We start from the raw sequence: 25211 nt of genomic DNA, 5'->3' as shown, positions 1-25211 counted from the left end.
AAATATGTATATTTTAATTGATTTCAGAGAGAGGAAGGGAGAGGGAGAGAGAGAGATAGAAACATCAGTGATGAGAGAGTCATTGATCGGCTGTCTCCTGCATGCGCCCTCCTGGGGATTGAGTCTGCAACCTGGGAATATGCCCTGACTGGGAATTGAACTGAGATCTCCTGGATCATACATAGGTCGATGCTCAAACCCTGAGCCATGCTGGCCGGGCTTGATTAAAGTTCTTTTTAACTCAGTTTGATTTATAATAACTTACGTATTTGGAATGAAACCAAAATTTGCGCTGTCTACGAGTTATAGCCCAAAATATACACTGTAAATATAGCAGATGTAGGTAATATATAGTCCATTAACTGTGTGTGTGTGTCTTTGTGTCTGTATGAGGGGAAGAGAAAGAAGGGAAGGGAGGAGGAAACTGAACAGGAGGGGAAGGGTGGAAGGAGAAGTTATTCTATATTCACACAAAATCATTTTAATGAGTGAAGGAGGATATGTTATTTTAAAATTTTCCTTATTATAAGTAATACTTTTTTTTTTTTTACACAAGTACAATATAGAAGCATATAAAGAAATTGAAAGTTGCACTTCCTGCATGTAATCTGCTAAGTGTAGCATGTTCATTCAGATACTTTTCTGTGTATGTATGTAATTTTCTGTATTATGAGATCATACTGTACTGTTCTTTTGTATACTATGGTTTCATGTTGGTATATTTAGAGCTATTTCTATCATTAGTAGCTGCATAGTATTCCACTTATGAAAATACCATAATTTGTTTAATCAGTTTATTGCCACTTGTGTTTTGTTTTGTCAGAAAAACAAAGCTCTAGTGAATTATTTGTGTGCGCGTGTGTGTGTATTTATTTTGTACACTTGTGCAAGCAGCTTTGTAGGTTAGATTCCTAAAGTAGAGTTGCTATTATATGTATGATGTAAATTTGATTTTGGCACAAGTATATTGGTATGCCCTAAATCCTGGCCAGCTCCAGATAGTACAAATGAAAACCTTTTGACACTTTAAGAAGTGGGGAAAAAAATGATTCTAATTGGCCTTTTATGAATTACTATTGATGTTGAACATTTTTTTAAAGAGGGAATTGTATTTATTTTATAAATTGCTTATTTTTGTTTGGTTATGTTTGATGAGGTTAGTGGTCTTTTTCAGATTGATTTGAAGAGTTCTTTACATATTAAAGCATTTACATTTTCATATGTTGCACATTCCCCCCTCACATAGTAAGTAAATAATCAGTAAATATTGGCTGTGCCTGGCCAGCGTGGCTCAGTGGCTGGGCATCAACCCATAAACAGTAGCGCAGGGTTCCATTCCTGGTCAGGGCACATGCCCCGGTTGTGGGCTCGATCCCAGAGGGTGTGCAGGAGGCAGCTGATCATTGACTCATCATTGATGTTTCTATCTCTCTCCCCCCTCTCTTCTCTCTGAAATCAATTAATAAAATATATTTTTTTCATTATTAGTCTGTATATGGCTTCTGGTTTAATGCTCTACTCTAGAAAGACCTTCTTTAGTGTAACATTTACAGTATTTACTTATCTATTAAATTGAAAATGCAAAGTGAGGAATATTATGTAGAGTATGCTGCTGTTTGTTTTATTTATTTTTTTGTTAATCTTCATCCCAGGATACTTTTTCCATTGATTTTTAGAGAGAGTGGAGGCGGGGGGAGAAACAGAGAGAAACATCGATGTTTTTCAGTCTATCAGTTGCTTCCCACACAGGTTGGGGATGGGACCTGCAATCCAGGTACATGCCCTTGATCCTGATGTGCGGGCCAAAGCTCTGACCACTGAGTCACACTGACCAGGGCACTACTGCTTGTTTTAAAAAGGAAAAATGACATACCTATTTCTTGTATATCATAGGATATTTCTGAAATGAAACCCAAGAAACTGGTAACATTAGTTGTAGGAAGGAGAACTGAGTGACTAAGCACATGAGTGAGAGAAAGACTTGAACCTATTAAAAAAATATATAACCCAATTCTTTTTTAAAAAAATATATCTTTTATTAATTTCAGAGAGAGGAAGGGAGAGGGAGAGAGAGAGAGAGATAGAAACATCAGTGATGAGAGAGTTGTCACTGATCGGCTGCCTCCTGAGCATTGGCCTGCACATCCCAGACTGGGGATTGAGCCCACAACCCCGAGCATGTGCCCTGACCGGGAATTGAACAGCTATCTCCTGGGTCCTAGGTTGATGCTCAATGACTGAGCCACCCCCGGCTTGGCTGAACGTATACATATACCTTTTTGTATTTTTAAAACAAAGAAGTCCTCAGATTTTCATTTAATATTTTTATGATTTTTCTTTTTTTTTTAACTTTTAATTTTTTGATACATCTGGAATTTATTTCTGGGTGCATGTTTTCTCCACCAAATAGCCAGAAATGTCAGTACCATTTAGTGAATAATCCACCCTTTAGATCTGCAACTTTTAGAATTTATTCTGAATGTGTTTGGAACTATTATGTTCTATTGATCTTTTGTTGTATATTACCATATCCTTTAAATTATTGTTTTGTAATTGTAATACTGGTAAGGTTAATCACCTGTTCATTACTGTTTTTTTCAACCTTTGACAGCTCTGGTCTGTTTGTTCTGGATGAACTTTAGAATTGTTCTGTGGAGTTCAAAAAGAAATCCTGATGAGATTTTTATGGGGACTACTGACTATTGATTGGGAATATTGAATTTAAAGGTTAATTTTGGGGAAATTGGCACCTTTATGTACTTCCTATCCTTTTGTTCTAACACACTTTTATATTCTCAGTAGATTTTCATATTTTAATTCAATTAAGTTCTGTACATTCCTTATTTATTTTGTTCAACAAATATGGTAGGAAATTAAACAGAGTTTACATTCTATGGGGAAGACAGGGTATGTACATATAATCAAGTAAAACAAACTAATTCATTAGATTATGATTAATCTGTAAAGAACAAAAAGGGTGATGTGATTGAGAGTAACTGGTGGGAGCCTACCTTATAGTGTGGTTGGGAAAGGCCTTTCTGAAAAGATGGCATTTGAACTGAGGCTCAAGTTTGAGGAGTCGTCAGCCGTGTGAATAAGCCTGGAAGAACATTCGCTCCAGGCAGAACTTCCAGGCTGAGAGTAAAGGACAAAGGCTGAGGCAAGAAAGGGCCCCACAGGGTGAAAGAACTGTGAGGAAGCTTCTGTGCTGGGACCTACTAAACAATTGGGAGAAACAGGTCTGTTTGGTGGGGCTTGTAGGCATAGTGAGTATTGGGATTTTATTTGAAGTTGCATGGAAAACCCTGAGGAGTTTTAAGCAGAAGAATGATGTGTTCTTATTTATGGTTTAAAAAGACTATTTTGATTTTTGAGTGGAGAAAGGGTTGAAATGGGAAGTCCAGTTAGGAAGTCCAGTTAGGAGCAAGAGATGAGGGTGGGGGAGCTGAGGTGGAGAAGTGTGGGAGGCTTGGGGCAGGGTGGGGTGTGGAGGGGAGAAGAGGACTTGCAGTTGGAATGGGTGTTATCTGAGTTAAGCACTGCTAGGGGGGCCATGTGAACAAAACAAAGATGGTCCTGTCCTTACAGGTGTCTGGTGGTTTTATTTTTTGTATATAATTCCAATAAATTTTATTTTAAGTTAATTGCTTTTTTCTACTTTATTTTGGTATATACCTAGAAATTGAGACTGTTAATTAGTTTTGTGTGTGTTTTTGTAAAAAAATATATGTTTTTATTGATTTTTTAGGGAGGAAGGGAGAGGGATAGAGAGAGAAACATTGATGAGAGAGAAACATCATCCATCAGCTGCCTCCTGCACGTTCCCTACTGGGGATCAATCCTGCAACCCAGACATGTGCCCTGACCAGGAATGGAACCAGTGACCTCTTGGTTCATGGGCCGAAGCTCAACCACTGAGCAACACCGCCTAGGCTACTACTCTTGTTTTATTTTGCTTCATAACTTTTAGCAGTCTGTCTCTGTTAGTCGTGGGTCAAAGGGGAAGCAGCAGAACATGATCTTTAAGATAACTGTCTCTGAGTTTAAAAAAAACTACCTTGGGGAAGTTACTTAACCTTTTTAAAACCTTAATTAGGGAAAATATGGAACTAGTGTTTTAGGTGAACTTATGCATGGCCAAGCTCTTAGCACTTTGCCTGGTACATAACAAAAGCTTAATAAATGGTAACTTGTTATTCCCCTTAGGTATTGTCATATCTATTAACTCTGGCCAAGCATCTAAAGTTCAAGTTTTTCTGATCTTAACACACTGTTCTCTTTTGTGTTAATGGAGGAGAAAATTGGCAGATAGTTGTCCATTTTGGCTTTGAAATATACATATTCATTCTTTTTAAAAAAAATATTTTAAAATATGTTTTTATTGATTTTAGAGAGGGGGAGAGAGAGAGAGAAACATCAGTGATGAGAGAGAGTCATTGATTGGCTGCCTCCTGCACGCCCCCTACTGGGGATTGAGCCTGCAACCTGGGCATGTGCCCTGACTTGGAAATCGAACCAGTGACCTCCTGGTTCATAGATTGATGCTCAACCACTGAGCCACGCTGCCTGGGCTATATTCATTCTTATAGTTGAAGGAGTGATTGTTGCTCAACTCAGAAAATTAGTTCATTATAGTACAACTATACCCCCAGGCTCTGTTGTGTGTTGTCTACTGTTGTCTTGGGAAACTTGTTCTTTCTTGTTTTATGTAGGGGTAAAGCAGAATTTTTTTTTTTAAATTCAAGAATTACTGTTGAGCTGGTGTGGCTCAGTGGTTCCATTTCTGGTCAGGGCACATGCCCAGGTTGTGGGCCTCAATCCCCATTGAGGGGCATGCAGGAGGCAATGGATCAATGACCCATCATTGATGTTTCTATCTCTCTTTCTCCCTCTCCCTTCCTCTCTCTGAAATTGATAAAGACATATTAAAAAACAACAAGAATTACTTATTAAATGCCTGTATCCTTAGATTAATCAAATAATTATGCCCTTATTAATGTGTTTCTTTCAATATCATACTTTATTGGTGTAGGATAGTTTAACCTAAAAGGCCTCTTCGTTAGCTCCCATTCATCTGTCGTCATCTTTTTTTTTTTTTTTTAATATATCTTTATTGATTTCAGAGAGAGGAAAGGAGAGGGAGAGAGAGAGAGAAACATCAATGATGAGAGGGTAATTGATCGAGCCCGCAACCCAGGCATGTGCCCTGACCAGGAATCGAACCCTGATCTCCTGGATCCTAGGTCGATGCTCAACTGCTGAGCCACGCCCGGCCGGGCCATCTATCTTCTAAGTGAGATGTCATAATGTAAAAAGAGGCTACAGATATAATACCTTGTTAATGCTATTCCTGAGGAGGTGCCCCCTCCTTTTTTCCCCAAGGGAAGAATACTTTAGTTTATTTCACAGGAGATTTTTTTATTTCAATTTAGCACCACTCTGATCTCATACAAAGTACAGAATTCACTTAGATGATTTCTAGCCTGTCTTTCTTCTTCTGAGGGCTGGACTCTGAGATAGGTCAGCTTTCTTTTCTCCTTTTTAAATTAAAATAAATTTTAATTTTTCAATTACAGTTGACATACAATATTATATTAGTTTCAAGTGTACAACCCAGTGATTAGACATTTATATAATTAATTAAGTGATCACCCCAATACGTCTTGTATCCGTCTGACACCATTCATAGTTATTACAATATTATTAAGTATATTTTCTCATGATTTTTTTTTAAGTTCTTAGTTTATTAATCCTCTTGTGAAAAATGTGTGATTACCACAGATAAAAGTCACTGACGTATCTTTACTTCTGTTGTCCCATCTCCAGCTCACTTTTTGCAGCACCAACAATGGCCTTTGTACTTCCCCTAATTTTCTTCTTATGTTCCTTTCTTGAGGTCATCATTTTCTCATACTGGCCATATCTTACAAGTCTATGTTTGGGTTCATTTTTCTCTGGGGAATCCAAGGAATCATAAATCATGCCAAAGCCAGTTGTCTTGCCACCACCAAAATGGGTTCTGAATCCAAATACAAAGATGACATCTGGAGTTGTCTTATACATTTTGTCTGTTTTCCCCCGAATTTCTTTCTTAAGTACTGTTACCTTTTCAGGGTGAAGGACATTGATTACCGTTTGTTTCCGATGAAGTAGTCTGTTGGTCATGAACTTCCTGGTACATACAGTTACTGTGTTCTTCATGATGGTGGCCCATCTTCAAGCAGCCAGGGAGGATAAGCCCCGTGATTTAAAAAATATTATGTTCATTAATCCTCACCTGAGGACATGATTTTGGGGGGTGGGGAGAGAGAGAGAGAAAGAAAAAGAAAGAGAAAGAGAGATATCTGTTGCCTTTCTGTATGTGTCCCGACAGGGGATCAAAACTAGATATGTGCCCTGTTCAGGAATTAAACCTGCAACCTTTCCACGTACAGGATGCTGCTCCAGCTGAGCCACACCAGCCAGGGCTGAGATTCCCCCCCCCCCCCCCGTTGTTTTTAAAAAATTTTTTTTTATTGATTTTAGAGAAAGAGGAGGGGAGAGGGGGAGAGAGAAATATCAATTGACTGCCTCTCCCATGCCTCCTACTGGGGATCAAGGCAACCTAGACATGCACCTTGACCGGAAATCGTGAACCGGCAATGCTCAACCAACTGAGCCACACCAGCGAGCGCTGTGATTGTTTTTATAACTGGCAATTTGTACTTCTCATTCTCTTCCCCTTTTTCAGTCATCCCCCAAGTCTCCTCCTACCTGGCAACTATCAAAATGTTCTCTGTACCTATAAGTTTGTTTCTCTTTTAATTGATTACACATATAATTGAAGTTATATGATAATGGTATTTGTCTTTCTCTGCCTGACTTATTTTACCACTAAGCATGATACCCTCAAGGTCCATCTGTGTTGCAAATGTCAAGATTTCATTTTTTTTTTTTTTTAATGACTGAGTAATATTCCATTGTTTATATACACCTTCTTTATCCAATTGTCTATCAATGGACCCTTAGGTTGTTTCCATATCTTGGCTATTGTGAATAATGCTGCAGTGAACATAGTGGTGCATATGGTCCTTCTTATCCTCTCCTTGCCTAATGTACTTGTGGAGTATGCCTAGAGCTAGGCTCCTTTGTGAGAAATAGTGTGACCTGATTTGCCTCAGTTTAGTAAACTAATATTTTGGCAACTGCACTGTTATACAGGCCATTCCCCTATTCCATACTTTTGTATCAAAAGGTTTTATTATTTGATCATTTAAAAGAAAATTGAATTGTGTATTTTGTAGGGTTATTTTTCTGCTTTGGTGAACTGTGGGCTTTACCTTTGTGTGACCCTCAGTGGATTCATTCTTGCTCATCAAAAGAGGCATCTGTGCCTTGGCCAATCTGGCTCAGTTATTAGAGCGTTGGTCTGTAGACTGAAGGGTCCCAGGTACGATTCCAGCCAAGGGCACTACCTCGGTTGCAGGCCCGATCTTCCAGCCCTGGTTGGGGTGCATGTGGGGGGGCAACCAATCGATGTGTCTCTCTCACATGGATGTTTCTCTCTCTGTCCCTTCCACTCTCTCTGAAAAGCAATGGAAAAAATATCCTCGGGTGAGGGTTGAAAAAAAGTGGCATCTGCAGTCTCACCACAGTGAAGTACATTTTTAGTCCCCCCTTCCCCCCCCCAGTAGCTTAAGCCACCTTGAAAACCTATCCAAGTACATTTTGGTTATGCAAAGATTGTAGGCCAAAAGCCAGGAGTTCCTGGTGAGAAGGGATTGGATTTTCTTTTTTTTCTTTTTGATGACTGTTTTTGAAATTTTGTTGTTGCAAGATACATTTCCTGTTGAGCAATTTTGTGTGTGTGTGTCTTTATTACAGTAGTCCATCAGCAGGGGATGTTACCAGACTGCTTCCGTGCTGGGGGCTGGCTCGTGCTGGGGGCTGGCTCTGCCCCGGCATGGTCCGAACCTTTCATGTGTCAGGTGACCTCCAAGTTCCGGACTCATGCAGGAAAAATTTCAAGGCACGATTCCAGGTGAAAGAGTAAGTTTATTAAAGCTTGGGACAGTGAGGCAAAGGAAGGGCCCTTGGAGACAGGATCAGGGGTAAGCCGGGGACAAACAGCCACTGCCCACTGCTCCTCTGGGTGCAAGTCGTGTGGGGACCCTTAGAGCTTAGGATAGAAGAAGCAAAGTACACACCTGAGGAAAGGGGTGGCACAGGTGTGCTCAAAGAAGAGCTCACTCTGGCTCCTTTGTCCTGAGGGTTTTATCTATTTTCTATTGATAGGAATTTTAGGGGGAGGTCCTGGAGGTGGATCTCTAACAGAATATTCATTAGATTTCCAGGTATGTCATTTAGTATGTTGATACATTAAAATAAGCTTGTAATGGGGCTTGGGTGATTTTCTGGTTGGTTTTACTTTTATCTTGGATTAGTCCGGCTCTGTGTTTTTTGTTTGTTTATTTTGTTGCTGTTGTTATCTGTCTCCCTAAGGTGATTTCAACCAGCTGCTCTTAGGTTTCTTTGGTTAGTGGGATAGGTTTAGACCACCCACTCTTACATGTCTTTGGTTAGGCAGGGTGGGTTTAGACCACATGCTCTTAGGTATCTTTGGTTAGGGAGAATAGAATCTTATGATTTATCAGCTGGCTGTTAATTGCTCAGCCATTCTGTTTGTTTGACCATTTGTCTCAGTTTCCTCATTCCACTTGCCAGGGAATTTTCCTAGGTTCTTACTAACCTGGCTCTGGAATGTGTTCCAAGACCCCCACTGGATGCCTGGAACCATGGATAGTACTGAACCCTATATATGCTATGTTGTTTTATAAATACATAAATACCCTTTCCCTTAAAGGAACCAGTGTACTTCCTTTGGCATATTCAGATTGCCAGCAGCGCTACTCTTGTGCTTTGGGGCCATTGTAAAATAAGGGTTAAAATAAGGGTTACTTGAACACAAGTACTGTGATACTGCTACAGTTGACCTGATAACTGAGATGGCTACTAAGTGACTAATGCGTGGATAACATACAGCAGGGGTATGCTGGACACAGGGATGATTCATGTCTGGGCAGCATGGATGGGATGGAATGGGATGGTGGGAGATTTAAAAGTCATGAATTGTTTATTTCTGGAATTTTCCATTTAATATTTTCGTACTGTGGTTGACCACGAGTAACTGAAACCACAGGCCAAGGGGGTGTTTGGCTATGATACTTTAATGTGGAAAGATGCAAAAAGGAATTTAAGTAGAGCTATTTTGTTATATTTTATTGCCAGTTTGTAAAATATAGAAGGCTAGTTATGAGTTTATCTGTAAAATCCAGATAAAATGTCCTCTTGTCACTTATAACAATGACATTTAATTTTAGTATATTATTTCCCTTCTAAAATATGATTATACTGTGTGTTTATGATAGGAGGTTGCATATAAAACCTTGACCAGGTTTCTTTTTTTTTAAAGGTTCCCAAATATGCCTCAAGTTTTAATAAGATACCCTATACATGTATTTATTTGCTACTAAAAACTGAAATAGCATGCCAAAATAATAAATTGTTACAAATCACATTTTTGAAAACCAGAGAATCTAATTAATACACCCTGTGCTAATTATGCTTGAGCCAAAGCACCCAGTGCTTTCTTTTTTACATTCCTTCCCCACAGGTTACTTCTAATTCTTGATATTGGGTTTCATCTTACTGACTTCAGGCTTCTAAAACACACTAGCAACACTCAGGATATATTAGTGCTTCTTTGGGTCAAATAAAAAAGTGGAACTGAAGGAAAGTGAAGTCATTCAGATGCAAACTACATAGATACCTTATAAGTTACTGGTCTCAAGATAGACTTTGAAGAAAGAGATGTGCAAAAAAAAAAAAAAAGACATCACAGAACTTCTATCCTAGGTTATAAAAATATTGGTATACAGTCTGTCTTAACATAGGGTAGCTTTCCCAAGCTGCAGCATAGTGACCCTAAAATTACTAGCAAGAAAAAAAAGGTACAAGAATAAGCTTATGGCTAAATCAACTTAATGTTTTATTCTCCATGCTGATAATATCAGAAGGATCTTCATGAAATGGGCAGTAATGACAGCTACATCTAAATCTTCAGTCTTGATTCAGTCTCAGGTTCCCTCTCCTGTGTATCTTTTTGAAGCAGAGACAGGGTGTAGTATCTAATAATTTGTAACATTCTTTGCAGACTTTCTGAGCAGTTGACAATGTCCATACTCCATGTCTCCTGTTGAATATGACTTGACCCTGCCCCAATTCAAGCCCCTGTAAGTTCTTTTCTCTGACCTACTGTTGGGGTAAACCTCCTGGTAGAAGAGAAGGAATTTGGTAGTAGGGTTGAGAGTCAAGTTACCAAGGTTCTTTGCTAGTACTTCTGAGACAGTTTGAGAGTCAGTTGAATCTTCTTTTTTTTAAAAAAAATCCTAACCCAAGGATATGTTTTTTTATTTTTTTTACTTTAGAGAGAGAGGAAGCAGGGAGAGAGAGAAACATCGATGTGAGAGAAACATCGATCAGTTGCCTCCCATACACATCCCAACTGGGAATTGAATCTGCAACCTATGTTTGTGTCCTGACTGGGAATCAAACCCGCAACCTTTTGGTGCATGGGATGATACTCCAACCAGCTGAGCCACCTGGCCAGAGCCAGCTGAATCTTCACTCAGCATCTGAGGAGATCCCGAAGTCAAGGTTGGGTCGAACTTCTTTGGTGAGTCCATTGGAAGTCTAGTCACAGCCTGAAGTTCCTCCTAGATCCTCCCAAAGGGTTCCAGTGGAAGGTGATGCTCAAAACTCTCAAATTGCTACAAAGTAGCTCAGAAAGACCTGTGTAGCCCAGAAATAGGTAGGAAAACCCAAATTCCAACAAAATGTGGTGAAAGAAGGGCTAACCTTGACCAGGTGCTTAAAAATTTCACAGAATTTTTACATTTCATGAGTCAAGAATGTAACTAACCCCGAGTTAATGAGTTTTGGTGTAAAGAGCTAAACAAAATTTGAAACTGCCACTTGAAGTGTTCCCTTCCCCTTCTGCCTTAATTTTAAACTGGATTCTTTTATTTCAGTTGTTTTCAAACTGTAAAGTGTTCTGTGGAGGTATCTTGGTGAGCCAGAAGTGGAATGAGGGTGAAAGGCAGGATTGGGGAAGAGAGACTGAAAAGATAGATCTAGGTTCCCCATTCTCACTGAATCAGAATATTTCTCCTTTGTATATTTAATGCATATATATCCATGTTAGATGGTTGAGGGGAAATTTCTGCTTAAAAATAAAAAGGTCTGAACTGTTACTATATGTATCATGCTTAAGTTTTGAGAAAGGAGGTCATAGTGATCACCAAGCTGTAGTTCTTGTAAGGAGGTACTCTTGTAATTCTTGTGCCTGCTTTGAACCATAAATTTGTATACTAGTAAGGGCTAATCTCTGATTTCACTGATGTTTTATTGCCACCTGTGTTGAGCTGGTAGTACTTGACTTTATTTTGGAGATATTCTAGTTAAGTTCAGAAAAATCACAAAACTAGGACATCTTGAAAGATCACTGACAAAGGAGAAGCATGGACAGATCTGAATCATATTCGAGTGACTTTGAATTCAGGTGTTGAACTCAGGACTCACCGTTTCTTTTTCTTTTTCTTTTTCTTTTTCTTTTTCTTTTTCTTTTTCTTTTTCTTTTTCTTTTTCTTTTTCTTTTTCTTTTTCTTTTTCTTTTTTTTACCCTCACTGGAGGATATTTTTTCCATTGCTTTTTAGAGAGCAAGGGAGGGAGGGGAGGGAATGTGGCGGGGGGAAAACGTTGATGTGAGACACATCAATTGGTTGCCAAGGATCGAACCTGCAATCCAGGTATGTTCCCTTGCGTGGGAATCGAACCTGTGACCCTTCAGTGTGTGGGCCGTTGCTCTAACCACTGAGAACACCAGACAGGGCAGAACTCACTATTTCTGAATATTTAAAAGATATCTTTCCTTTTGCTTCTCCATTCCATTTATAGCTTTTACTTAGGATATCTGAATTGGGTGGAAAGTTCAGAGATCATGAAAGCATTTCTTACTGGTACAGATCAGGATTACTTGGAACACTTTTATAAAATATTTATGAACATTCATACAGTGAAGTACTTGACAGCAATGAGAAGGGAATGAAGAAGGTTTTTGTGGACTCATGAGAATATATATTGTTTATTAAACTAGTAATTTTGGTTGCCTTCTGGGAGGACAGCTGGGTAGCTGAAGGGGGAGAAGGAGATTTTTCTCTTTGTATCATGTGGTACTTTTAAAAAACTCTTAAATCATACATATAATACCTATTTCCAAAACCAAAATGAAACAAACATCACCACCATCAAAAACCCCTTGTGCTGGCATTTTTTCTTCTACCTGGAGCAAGTGCAGGTGTGTAGGAGGGAAACGCTGCCCAGTTGGTTTTAATGAACATCTCATCTTTGAGTAGTTCACTATTTGCTGAGAAAACTACAAAGTTATTGCAGAAAACACTAGGTAGCTTTGTGAAATGGGAGATCAGTTCCTGATCTGTAAAATTACTGTTAGTTGGGTAACCTCAAAGCCAATTTTTAGTTTTTCTGACTTCCACGCCTTGAGAGGGAGCAGGCAGGAAACAGTCGGAGGATACAGATGGTTCTGTCTTCTAACTCTTCCCCTGGCCATGTTCTCCTACAACAGAAAAAGTTAAATGAGTAGTAAGAATGGTATGTTTATTTCAAATATTCATATGTTACATAGGACCCATAAAATTAAAGTTCTTTAAGCTTTGTTTTAAGGTTATATTGAATGATAGTTCTTTAGAAAATTTTGTTTTCTAAACACAGCTTGGTAAAGAATTTGTTGACTAAAATGGGGAAATTGGGTCAAGTTGGCAGAGGTAAAAGCACTGAATTTTTTTTTTAATTTGTTCTCCTCCAAAACTCTTAAAATGATGGAAATAAAACAAAAATTTCACTAAATGACACAAATTATTAAATGAATGGGGATTTTCATATGTACACATACATATATGTATATACTTATATATAATTCTTATTTTATTTATACAGGGTGGGGGCAAAAGTAGGTTTACAGTTATTTGTATGGAAAATAATACAATAATAAATAATAATACAAGAATAAACTTTCGTGTACTCACAACTGTAAACCTACTTTTGTCCAACCTGGTATATAAATAATTCCTGTCATGAGTATATGTACACGTGTGTGTGTGTGTGTGTGTGTGTGTGTGTGTGTGTGTGTGTGAATATTTCTCATGGGCATTTTACATATTTTTATACAATTAAGATGAGAATTATATATCCTATACATTTTTCCATTATATATAATATTCTCCGTCATATATTCATAAAATATTCCTGTCTTAATTATATACACACACATTATTTCTCATCCTAAAACTTAAATATATATAGTCATGTTTTAGAGTGAACACGCACAGTAGTATAAAGTGTTGCTCTTCCTTTAGTCAGTCTGTGAATTCAATATTAATATACTCTCATCCAGAGTTTTTTATGGGGCCTTACAAGCTGACTCTGATATTCATGTGAAAGAGGGAAAGTGCTAGAATAGCACTCTGAAGGCTTTGAAAGGAGCAGTAACAACTAACTAAGCACAGGGAGGGAAAAGTTTCCCTACCAGATATAAAAGCCTTATAATGTTACAGTAACTTAAAAAGTGTGGCATTGGCATAGGAAGAGACAGTCAAATTAGCGAGTCTAGAATCATGGACATATGGAAATATACTTTATAATAAAGATGATTCTTTTTCTTTATGAACTATTTCAGGCCCATAAGAACACGCAGAGAGTAATATAACAAATATCTATGTACCTATCATCTGTGTTTAGGAAAACTATTTTATCATACTTGTTTCAAGAAATAAAGTATTGAAGATTGTACCCCCTTCTTAGATCATTTTCCTTCCTTAGTTGTGACTGTTATCCTAAAGTATATGTATATCTTATGTGTTTATGCTTTTATTATGTGCATATATAAAATATATAGTATTGTTTTGTGTGTTTGTAACATGTTAGTATCACTGTGTAAATTGTTTTTACTTAGCTTTATTTTTTTTTGAGGTTTATGTGTTTTGAAACATATAGCTCTACTTTTTTCATTGTAACTGCTGTATAGTATTTTATCATATGAATATACTCCATTATGGAATTCAGATTGCCTTCAAATTTGCCTTTGACATTGCTGCAGTAAATATCCTTTTGTATGTAAGTATGTGAGTTTCTTTAGAGTACCTACTGAAATTGCTGGATTGTAACAGGGATGGTATTTCAGAACAATGTGGAAAGGCAGACATGTTCAATAGCTATCAATTAAAGAAAACACAGGTAGACCCCTACCTAGCCGGTTTTTAGAAAAAAATTCAGGTGATTAAGGAGCTAAATATTAATAAAACTTTAAAAAGTATAAGAGGAGAATGTAGAAGAATATTTTAAAAATTTGAGGTAGAGAAGGTCTTCAGAAAGATGAAACAAATTATGAATTCTGGAAGAAAATACAGTAAATCCTCACCTAACTTTCTCGATAGGTTCTGTGACTTTAACCTGTATATAACTGAAACAAATTTTGCCATAGGCTAATTGAAATAAACAAGATTTAAGTTCCTTTGGTGTCTCATCAACATAATAATGTAATGATGTTGAATGGAAATAACTTAAATTGAGGATCTGCTGTATTTGTAACATAAAGGCAGAAAAGGATTAATACTCAGAATACAGAAAGATATTTCAATATCAAAGCATATTCCAGCAAAACACCCTCCCCCCAGGTCTTGCCTCCTGCCACCCTTTCCTTCACTCTCCTGCCTCCTTGCTTTGCCTTAGGGCTTCTGTAATTCTCCATGAAATGCTCTTACCTCTTCCAGGACAACTGGGTGTCCTTATTCTCTTTCAAACTTTGGCTCTAGTCATCTTAGCACTGGGACAGTCTTGAGAAGGAAATGGAGCATAATTAATAATTGCACTAAGACAATAGCTGTAAATTGGGTTCGTTTCAGGAAATCAGGGCATCCGGTCATCCTAGCTGAGATTGGCTTTGTAAGATCAACCCATCAGAAATGTGTCTCTCCTCTTGTCCTGTTTTAGTTATAGCACTTAATGATATTATTTCATGATTATTTATTTTCTATGTCACCTCACAATAAGATAGCATATCTTGGTCACCATTCCATGCCAGTGTTTATAACAGTGTTGGTACATAGTGGTATGTACTGTTAATAAGTATTTGTGGAATACCTGTATATGCCATTTCTGTCATTGATCTTAAAATCTTGTGAAGATACGACAGATACGTGAAAAATCGAATGCTAACGGAATACACAAATTACACATTTGTAAAACAAAATGTTCTTATTTATACAGACTTCCTATGGCATTACTCTAAATAAAATTTCCTATTAGCTAAACTTTAAAAAGCCACATTTCTTAAGCTCATATTGGATACTTCGGACAATTACTTGAAAAACGGTCTCAGTCACTCACCTTTGGGTATCTCTGTATTGAATAATCAGATGCATTCCTAGAAGTGGAATTGCTGTGTAGAGAATGTGTGTGTCTTTAAGGCTTGTGGGGTATATTGCCATTCTTCTTTAGAAAGCAATATGTACTCCTTTTACATTCTAGTAGTTTGTAAAAGAGTGCCTTTTTCTCTGATCTCTCACCAGGATTAGGCATTATTTTTTAATATTTTGCCAATTTGGGGATTGACTTTATTTTATTTTTCTGTGATTGTGGTTTCATTAATTTTAATGTCCTTTGTTAATCTCATATTCTTGTCATGTTTTATGTGTCTGTTATCATTTTTTTCTTACTGATTTGTAAGAAATATGTATACACATATATACATACATATATATATGCATATTGTATTTGTTATATCAAAATTTTGCTATTGTACTTTTTCTGTCTTGTGGTTTGCCATTTAAAGTTGTCTGCTGTTCAGAAAAATAAAAAAATACATTTTGTAAGTTAAAGATATCAACCAACCTTATTTATGCTTTTTGTCTGTGCTTAGTATGTCTTTCTCTGTCCCCAGTGTTTATAGATATTTCTGTTTGGCTTTTTCAAAGTACTGCAAATGATATCTGGTCTTTTAAGGGACCTCAGGTTGGAAATCACTTTGAGAATATCAGTGTCCTTAATTTTCTTGCCTTATCCTAAGGATCAAGGAACAAAGGGAAGAACACAAATGGTAATTTTTGTTCTGTGAGCTTTCCAGGGGAAGATTTAGGACAGAAACTAAAGATTTATTGAATGCAGTAATTCTCTAGTACTGTATTTCAGCAAAAAGATGTCTTTGCTTATAAGATAATGTTATTTATCTCCAAGATTAAGGAAAAAGTTCTGCTAATTAAACCATAAAGTGCCATTGATTGTAAGATGCACATTGACTTCAAAGTTTTTAAGATATGAATGCAGGGGGATATTAAAATCTGTGCAATATGTTATATATTAACTTCTGCAGCACAGTAATTTTTAAATCCTGTGGTTGCTTTGTATAGTTTTGTTTGTTTTGGCTTGGTAATTTTAAAAAAGCAGCTTTATTGTGATAGAATTTGTATGCCATACAATTCATCCATTTTTTATATAATGCAATGGGGTTTAGTATACTCAGAGGTATGTACAAGCATCACTACAGTCAATTTCAGAACATTTTCACCACCTCAAAAAGGAACCCCAATACAGAGGAATCTTATTTAGCCTTAAAAAGCAAGGTACTTTTGATATAGTGCTATCATATGGCTAAGCCTTGAAGACATGCTAAGTGAAATAATCAGTCACAAAAGGACAAAGATTGTATGATTCCAGTTACATGAGGAATAGCCAGATTCATAGAGGCAGAGAATAGAATGGAATGGGGAGTTAGTGTTTAATGGGTTTAGAATTTCAGTTGGGGAAGATGAAAAGGTTCTGGAAATTGATGGTAGTGGAGTTGCACAACAATATGAATGTATATAATGCTATAGAAATGTATACTTAAAAATGGCTAAAATGGTAAATTTTGTGGTATGTGTATTTCACCACAGTGAAAAAAACAGTTGAAACCCCAGACACTTGAGCTTTCACCTGCTATTCCTTCATCCCCACCCCACAAATGCACTATCACTATAGATTTGACCATTCTGGACTTTCATATGAAAGGAAACATACAAAATGTGAACTTTCATGATTGGATATTTTTACTTAGCGTAATGTTTTCAGTATTCATCCAAGTTATAGCGGGTATCAGTACTTCATTTTCTTTCTTTTTTTTTTTTTTTTTTTTAGAGAGGGTGGAAGAGAGGGGTGGGGGGAAAGAGAAACATCGATGCAACTGGCTGCCTCCTGCACACTCCTCAGCTAGGGCTCGGGGAGCGAACCTGCAACCCATGTACATGCCCTTGACCAGGAATCGAACCCCTGACCTTTCAGTGTGTGGGCTGATGCTCTAACCACTGAGCCACACTGGCCAGGGCCATTCTTTTTAATGACAGAATAATATTCCCTTGTATGGTAAACCAGATTTTATTTATTCATTCATCAGTTGATGGAAATGACACTTGGTGTTGTTTCCAAAGTTTGTATAGTTATTTATTTTTTAACTTTTTAAAAAAAAAATATATCTTTATTGATTTCAGAGAGAGGAAAGGAGAGGGAGAGAGAGAGAGAAACATCAATGATGAGAGAGTCATTGATTGAGCCTGCAACCTGGGCATGTGCCCTGACCGGGAATCGAACCCCGACCGCTTGGATCCTAGGTAGACGCTCAACCGCTGAGCCATGCCCGGTTGGGCCGTATAGTTATTTTGGGACTTGAGATCTTACAATTCTAAGAAATGAAAACCTACTCCACTTGTATTTAGTAAAGGAGGACTTACTGTAAGACTATGTAGTTCAGTTTAACAGGTATCCAAGGACAGGGAAAGAAGTATAGCAGCCTCTTGTGGGGACCGACCCCTGGAATGAAGAATCAGGATCCAAAGCAACTGCTGCTGTGTCTTAGGGGTCTGCAAGTTCTCTTGGTTCTACTTCTCTGTTCATGTCTACTCTATTCTGTGTCTAGATTGGTGTTCTCTACTTCCTCTATAACTTCTGTGGCAAATACTTTTGCAAAGTGGCCACAGCAAGAGTTAAGATGAGCCAAAGTATGCAGCCAGTTTGCAACTCAGGTCCCTGTAGCTCATGTTTTCAATTCCAAATTCCTGAAGAGGGATCTGATTGGTACACCCCTGGTCCAGTAGGGTAGTTCACTTGATACAAACATGGTGTCAAAACCACACCTTAACTAGGGGCAGGTTCTCTAGAAGGAGTGTGTGCACATGGACCTGGGTGTGACCGACGTGTAGGACACTAATGCTAGTCAATCTAAAGATTGAGCTAATTCTCTAGGCCAGTGGTCATCAAACATTTTGGTCCCAGGACTCATTTACACTCTTAAAAATTTAGAACTCCAAGGAGCTTTTGTTTATATGGATTATATATGTTGACATTTATCACATTAGATATTAAAATGGGGGAAACTTTAAAGATTTTTATTCATTTAGAGATAATACAGACCCACTTAATGTTAATATATAGAACACTTTAATAACTATTTTCTAAAATTAAAAAAACAAAATTTGTTGAGAAGAGTGGCATTATTTTACATTTTTGCAAACCTCTTTAATATCTGGCTTAAAAGAAGATAGCTTGATTCTCATATCTGCTTCTGTGTTCAGTCTTACAGTATGTTGTTTTGATTGAAGTTTATGAAGAAAAGCTAACCTCACACAGATATGTATTTGGAAAACAGGGGTATTTTAATAGATTTTAAAGATAATTGTGGATATTCTTTTATACTACACCTAAACCAGAAAAGTGGTAATTTTTAAAAGGTTTGTTGCTGTGTAGAATCTGAAGCCATATCAGTGAATCTTATATATTCTGTCATAGTAAACATTTATTGGTTTGTCATGTACTTTATTTAATTGTAGTAAAATATCGTGCTCTAAATAAATAGTCACATATAATTTTGTAACATTGTGTATTAGTCATTTTGGAAAATACTGATTCGTTGAGTTATGCAGGTATTTCAGATGTTGGAACATTTTATTATATAGTATCGAAAATGCACACTTAACACCACCAGTCTTGTCAGAAGTCTTTAAATGTGGGGAAATTGTCAAGTTCATGGTGGCAGGTGCAAGTTTTTCCAAAATTCTAATTTTTACAAATATTGGCAGTTGTCTTCTTTGAAGTGATAGTCTCACTTTGTTTTTCCATGAAAGCTTTCCTATTCGTGCTTTCTTAGGTTATCATTTTGGGGCAGAATTATTTAACAAAAACAGTATTTCCTCTGCATAAATGCCTACCTTGTAAATACTCTTGAATCCTTTTAACCGTTGACTTTTTATCCCCCCAAATTTACAATCATGGATTTTTGTTTTTGTAATATATAATAATTGTTTCTAAAACTTTTATAGAAAGACATTTACTGAGCAGTTGCTATGTGCCAGGCCCCATGTTTTTACTTTATTTAGCTGCTGATATTATTTGTGATATAGTAAATAACCTTTTTTAAGTGTAAAGGGAAAGACCTGTTAGTGTTTTTTAAACATCATTAATTTCTATTAAGTAAATACATGAGAGAAAGCTTTTACTGGTAATTGTGGTTTTATTTATGTAGCTATAGTTATAATTTATTAGAAGTACACCTGGTGCTTTAGTTCTTATCAGTTCTATTTTTTCCCCCATTCTGTTTAGGTGGTTTCCTAGAAACATGATTGTTTGTTGGACTTGATCTCACATCCTGGTGAGGACTTCTTTACTGATAATGTCAAGTTCAGGTTATCCTCCCAACCAAGGAGCATTCAGCACAGAACAAAGCCGTTATCCTTCCCACTCTGTTCAGTACACCTTTCCCAGCACCCGGCACCAGCAGGTAAGGAACAAATACTGTGCAAATTGCATATGTTTTTTGTGTTTTTATTTACTTTTCCTGTTATATTTGTTGGTCAGAAACCAAATGTAGTTGTTACACATATACAGGGGTTGGCAAAAGTAGGTTTACAGCTGTGAGTACGTGAAACACAGAGTTTATTCTTGTATTATTATTTATTAATTATTGTATTGTTTATATTACATTTATAAACCTACTTTTGCCATCCTCTGTGTGTGCGCGCGCGTGTGTGTGTATTTTAAAGGCAGGAACCAGTCTCAAAGATGAAGAGTTAAAGGTTGGGGATTAATTATCTTTGGCTTCTTACTATGGCTTTATGACAGATTTATGACAGAGTGACCTGTAGGATTTTGTTGTAGGATTTGTTGTGTTTGATTGTAGGATTTGTTGATAGAAGAATATCAGTTACCTAGAGTTTCTATGCTCTCAAGTTTTGGTTGAGTATTAAGCTGGCCGATAACTGGCCGCTTTTGAGTGATGGCCAGGATAGGGCCTCACCCTTCTTGACAGGTTCGATGGTAGGAAGATGAAAGTTTGTATGATTGATTTACCTTGTGAAAAATAAAATATTAGAAGAAATTATTATCTTAGAGTGGGGCAGTTACAGGGACTTAAGAGGTTTGAAGAAAAAGTGGAAGGGAAGAGATGAAATGGTCATTCAGAGAGAGAAAACAAATTTACCAGCAAAATATAGTTGAATACTACTGGTTACTACTGAGGACTCGTTTGAAGTGTGGTCATATTTACAGAGTGAGCATGGACATTCTTACCTTGTTTCTGTTTAGGGAAACATTCAGTCTTCCACCATTAAGTATAATATTATTGGCACTTTTTTGTAGATGCCCTTTTTTGGTCAAAGAAGTTGCTTTCTAGATTAAGAATTTTTATCATGATTCGGTGTTGAATGTCCTCCCTCACCCCAGTGTTATTCATCTGATTACTAATTTCCTAGATCATCATTGCTTCTTTGTTTAAAAAAATGAACTTTGAGGTTCAGTTTATACATAATAAAATTTAAATATATGTATACATTTTGAAAGATTTATACATGCATAAAAACCACCACCAAATGAAGATATAGAACATTTCTGTCACCCCTGAAAGTTCTCTTTTTCCCCATCAAGGTCAAGCCCCCTTCCCTACTTCCCACCAACCTTAGCTCACAGAAAACCACTGATCTGCCGTCATAATAGATTTGTCTTGAGTTTCATGTGAACTCTTTTATCTATGGCTTATTTTGCTTCCCATAATATTTTTGAGATTTATTTATGTTTTGGTACATCTCAATAGTTAACTACTTTTTAACTACTTGACTGGGTATGGATGTACCACAAATTGTTTGTCTAGTTACCTATTCCAGTTTTTGGTTATTATAAATGAAATTATTTAGAAAAAAAAGTGTCTATGTGTTTGCTATATTTAGATTATATAGAGAAGTATTGCCTTCTTCTCTCTCTCTCTCTTTTTTTTAAAAATGTCTTTATTGATTTCAGAGAGAGGAAAGGAGAGGGAGAGAGAGAAACATCAATGATGAAAGAGCCATTGATTAGCTGCATCCTACTCTCCCCCTACTTGGGATCGAGCCCACAACCCCGGGCATGTGCCCTGACCAGGAATCCAACCTCGATCTCCTAGATCATAGGTTGATGCTCAACCACTGAGCCATGCCCGCCGAGCTTGCCTTGTTTTCTTAGTAGTATCTTTTGGAGAATATATGTTTTTCATTTTTATCAAGTCCAATGTATTAATTTGTCTTTTGTATTTCTTGCTTTTTGTGTCAACACCATTTACAATACATTTTTTGCCAAACTCAAGGTCATTAAGATTCTCTCCTAATTTTAAAAATTTTGGATTTTATATTTAAATCCATGACCTATTTTGAATTAAAATTTTATGGTGTGATGTACAAGTTGTTTTGCATATTGGGTATTCAATTGTTCTAGAAACCATTTGTTGAAAAGATTATCCTTTCCCCAGTGATTTGCTTTGGTACTTTTATTGAAAATCAATTGACCATGTATGTGCAAGTCTATTTCTGTTTTCTCTACTGTCCCATTGATATATTTTGTCTGTCTTTCCTGCACATTGGTGTGATATTCTGTGTACAGAAACATTTAATCTTTTTAAAAAATATATGTCTTTATTGATTTCAGAGAGAGGGAGAGAGAGATAGAAACATCATTGATTAGAGAGTCATTGATCAGCTGCCTCCCCTACACCCCCTGCTGGGAATCGAGCTCACAACCCGGGCATGTGCCCTGGCTGTGAATCAAACCCTGATCCCCTGGATCATAATGTCAGTGCTCAACCACTGATCCATGCTGGCTGGGCAACATTTAATCTTTTAATAAAGCACTTCACACAATCTTTATTATGATAGCTTTATAAATTGAAATTAAATAGTGTGATTCCTTCCTGAATTGTCGTTTTGAACATTCTAGGTCCTTAGCATTTCTATATACATTTTAGAATCAGCTTGTCAGTTTCTACAAAAATATTTCTGAGATTTTGATTGGGGCTGTATTGAATCTAGAGATTTATTTTGGAGGGAATTGACATTTTAACAACTTTTAATCTTCTGGCCTGTGAACATGGCATATCTCTCCATTTGTTTAGATTTTCATGAATTTTTCTCAGTAATGTTTTATATTTTTCAGTGTACACATCTTTTGTCACATTTATTTCTAAATAATTCATATTTTTTATGCTATTGTAAATGATATTGCTTGTGGAATATCAGTTGTTTGTTGCTGTGATATATATTGATTTTATATCCTGCAACCTTACTTGTTTCTTCTAGTTGCTTTTTTAAAGATTTCACAGAATTTTCTGTGTAGATGATCTTGTAACCTGAGAATAAAGTCAGTTTTGCTTCTATCTTTCCAAACTTGATGCCTTTTCTCTTTCATCCTTATTGCACTGGCTAGAATATCTAATCTAGTACAGTGTTCAATAGAAGGGATGAGAGCGGGAATTCTTGCCTCGTTTCTGATCTTAAGAGGAAAACGTTCAGTCTTTCACGATTAAGAATGTTGTTAATTAGGGAATTATTCACTCTTTCTGTATTCTCTTAAAGAGTTTATGTAGGATTGATACTTTTTTCATTCTTACATGTTTAATAGAATTTGTCAGTGAAGTCATTGGGGCTTAGAATTTTCTTTTGTTTTTCTTTCTTTTTGTAAATTTATTTTTATTGTTGACCGTATTACACATGTCCCCCGTCTTCCCCCATTTGCCCCCCTCCACCCAGAACCTGCCCTTCCCCAGGCCTTCACCACATTATTATCTGGGTTATGCATATATGCATGTAAGTTCTTTGGTTAATCTCTTTCTGCCCTACCCCCCACCCCCTCCCCTCTGTGATCTGTAAGTCTCTTTCAGCATCCATGTCTCTGGACCTATTTTGTCTTTACTCTATTGTATATTCTTGCATCCTTTGTCTAATACTAATTGACCATAATGGCGTGGGTCAGTTTCTGGGGTCTTTGGTCTGTTCCATTAATCTATATGCCTGTACTTGTGCCAGTACCAGGAAGTTTTTATTAGAATGGCTTTGTAAAATAGATTGATATCCGGTATTTTGATCCTTCCAACTTTGTTCTTCTTTCTCAAGATTGCTGGGGCTATTTGGGGTCTTTTTTGGTTCCATAGAAATTTTTGGAATATTTGTTCTAGACCTGTGAAATATGCCAATGGTATGTTAATAGGGATTATGTTAAATCTATAGATTGCTTTGAGTAGTATGGACTTTTTTTGTTTTTTTTTTAAAATCTTTATTGATTTCAGAGAGAGTAGAGGAGAGGGAGAGAGAGAGAGAAACATCAATGATGAGAGAGTCATTGATTGAGCCCACAGCCCGGGCATGTGCCCTGACCCGGAATCGAACCCCGATCGCCTGGATCCTAGGTTGACGCTCAACCACTGAGCTACGCCTAGCGGGCAATATGGACATTTTAATGATGTCCAATCCATGAACACGATATATTCTTCCACTTGTTTGTATTTTCCTCTATTTATTTTTCAATGTCCCGTAGTTTTCCAAATACAGGTCTTTTACCTCCTTGGTTAAGTTTATTCCTAGATATCTTATTTTTGTTATCGCAATGGTAAATGGAACTTTTTTTCAGTTTCTCTTTGTGAGTGTTTATTATTGGTGCATAAAAATGCTATTGATTTCTGGATGTTAATTTTGTATCCTGCTATTGTGCCAAATTAATTTATTAAATCTAGTAGTTGTTTGGCGGAGTCTTTAGGGTTTTCTCTGTACAATGTCATGTCATCTGTGAATAATGACAGTTTTACTTCCTCCTTTCCAATTTGGATGCCTTCGATTTTTTTCTTGTCTGATTACTGTGGCTAGGACTTCCATTACTGTGTTGCGTAAGAGTGGTGAAAGTCGACAACCTTTTCTTGTCCCAGTTCTTAAGGGAAACGGTTTTAGTTTTTGCCCATTGAATATGATTTGGCATATATGGCCTTTGTTATGTGGAGATATGTTTCCTCTCTTCCCACTTTCCTGAGAGTTTCTATAAAAAATGGGTGCTGGATTTTGTCAAGTGCTTTTTTTGTGTCTATTGAGATGATTTGTGATTTTTATCCTTCATTTGTTTATGTGATCTGTCACATTTATTGGCTTGCAAATATTGTACTAGCCTTGCATCCGCGAAATAAATCCCACTTGGTCATGCATGATGTATGATCTTTTTAATATATCACTGAATTCAGTTTGCTGAGTATTTTGTTAAGGATTTTAACATTTGTGTTCATTAGGAATACTGGCCTATAATTTTCTTTCTGCATAGAGTTTATCTGGATAATGCTGCCTTATTAAAAGTCTGTGAAAGTCTTCCCTCCTCTTGAATTTTTTGGAATAGTTTGAGGAGGATAATTGTTAGTTCTTTGAATGTTCTGTAAAACTTGTCTATAAATACATCTGGTCCAGGACTTTTGATTGCTGGGAGTTTTTTATTACTGCTTCAGTTTTATTACTAATTATAGGCCTGTTCAGGTTTCTGATTATTTTTGATTGAGTTTTTTGAAAGATAGTATGTTTACAGGAGTCTGTCCATTTCACCCAGGTTGTCCAGATTGTTGGCATATAAATGTTCATATCTTCTTACAATCCTTTGCATTTCTGTGGTGTCAGTTATTTTGCCACTTTCATTTTTCTTTTTCTTTTTTTTTTTTAAATACTCATTGAGGGTATTTTTTCCATTGCTTTTTCAAAGAGAAGTGGGGGGAGACATCGATGTGGGAGAGACACATCGATTAGTT

At 36.8% G+C, this 25211-nt stretch overlaps 1 protein-coding gene across 18 annotated transcripts in view; it reads left to right on the top strand.

Annotated features, from left to right (window-relative positions):
* The window catches only part of NCOR1 (nuclear receptor corepressor 1), a 196025-nt gene that overhangs the window by 6239 nt on the left and 164575 nt on the right, over positions 1–25211 (top strand). For all 18 annotated transcript variants that reach the window (XM_087825811.1, XM_087825825.1, XM_087825823.1 and 15 more), the window contains exon 2: positions 19742–19919. In XM_087825811.1, coding sequence (XP_087681937.1) covers positions 19812–19919 — 108 coding nt within the window. In that variant the 5' untranslated portion in view covers positions 19742–19811. The remainder of the gene's footprint in view (positions 1–19741; positions 19920–25211) is intronic.

The sequence above is a fragment of the Miniopterus natalensis genome, chromosome 17, assembly GCF_054644295.1.
Source record: "Miniopterus natalensis isolate mMinNat1 chromosome 17, mMinNat1.hap1, whole genome shotgun sequence".
Taxonomy (NCBI): Eukaryota; Metazoa; Chordata; class Mammalia; order Chiroptera; family Miniopteridae; genus Miniopterus; species Miniopterus natalensis.
The sequence above is the reverse complement of the archived record's forward strand: the minus strand, read 5'-3'. Positions and strand labels throughout refer to the sequence as shown.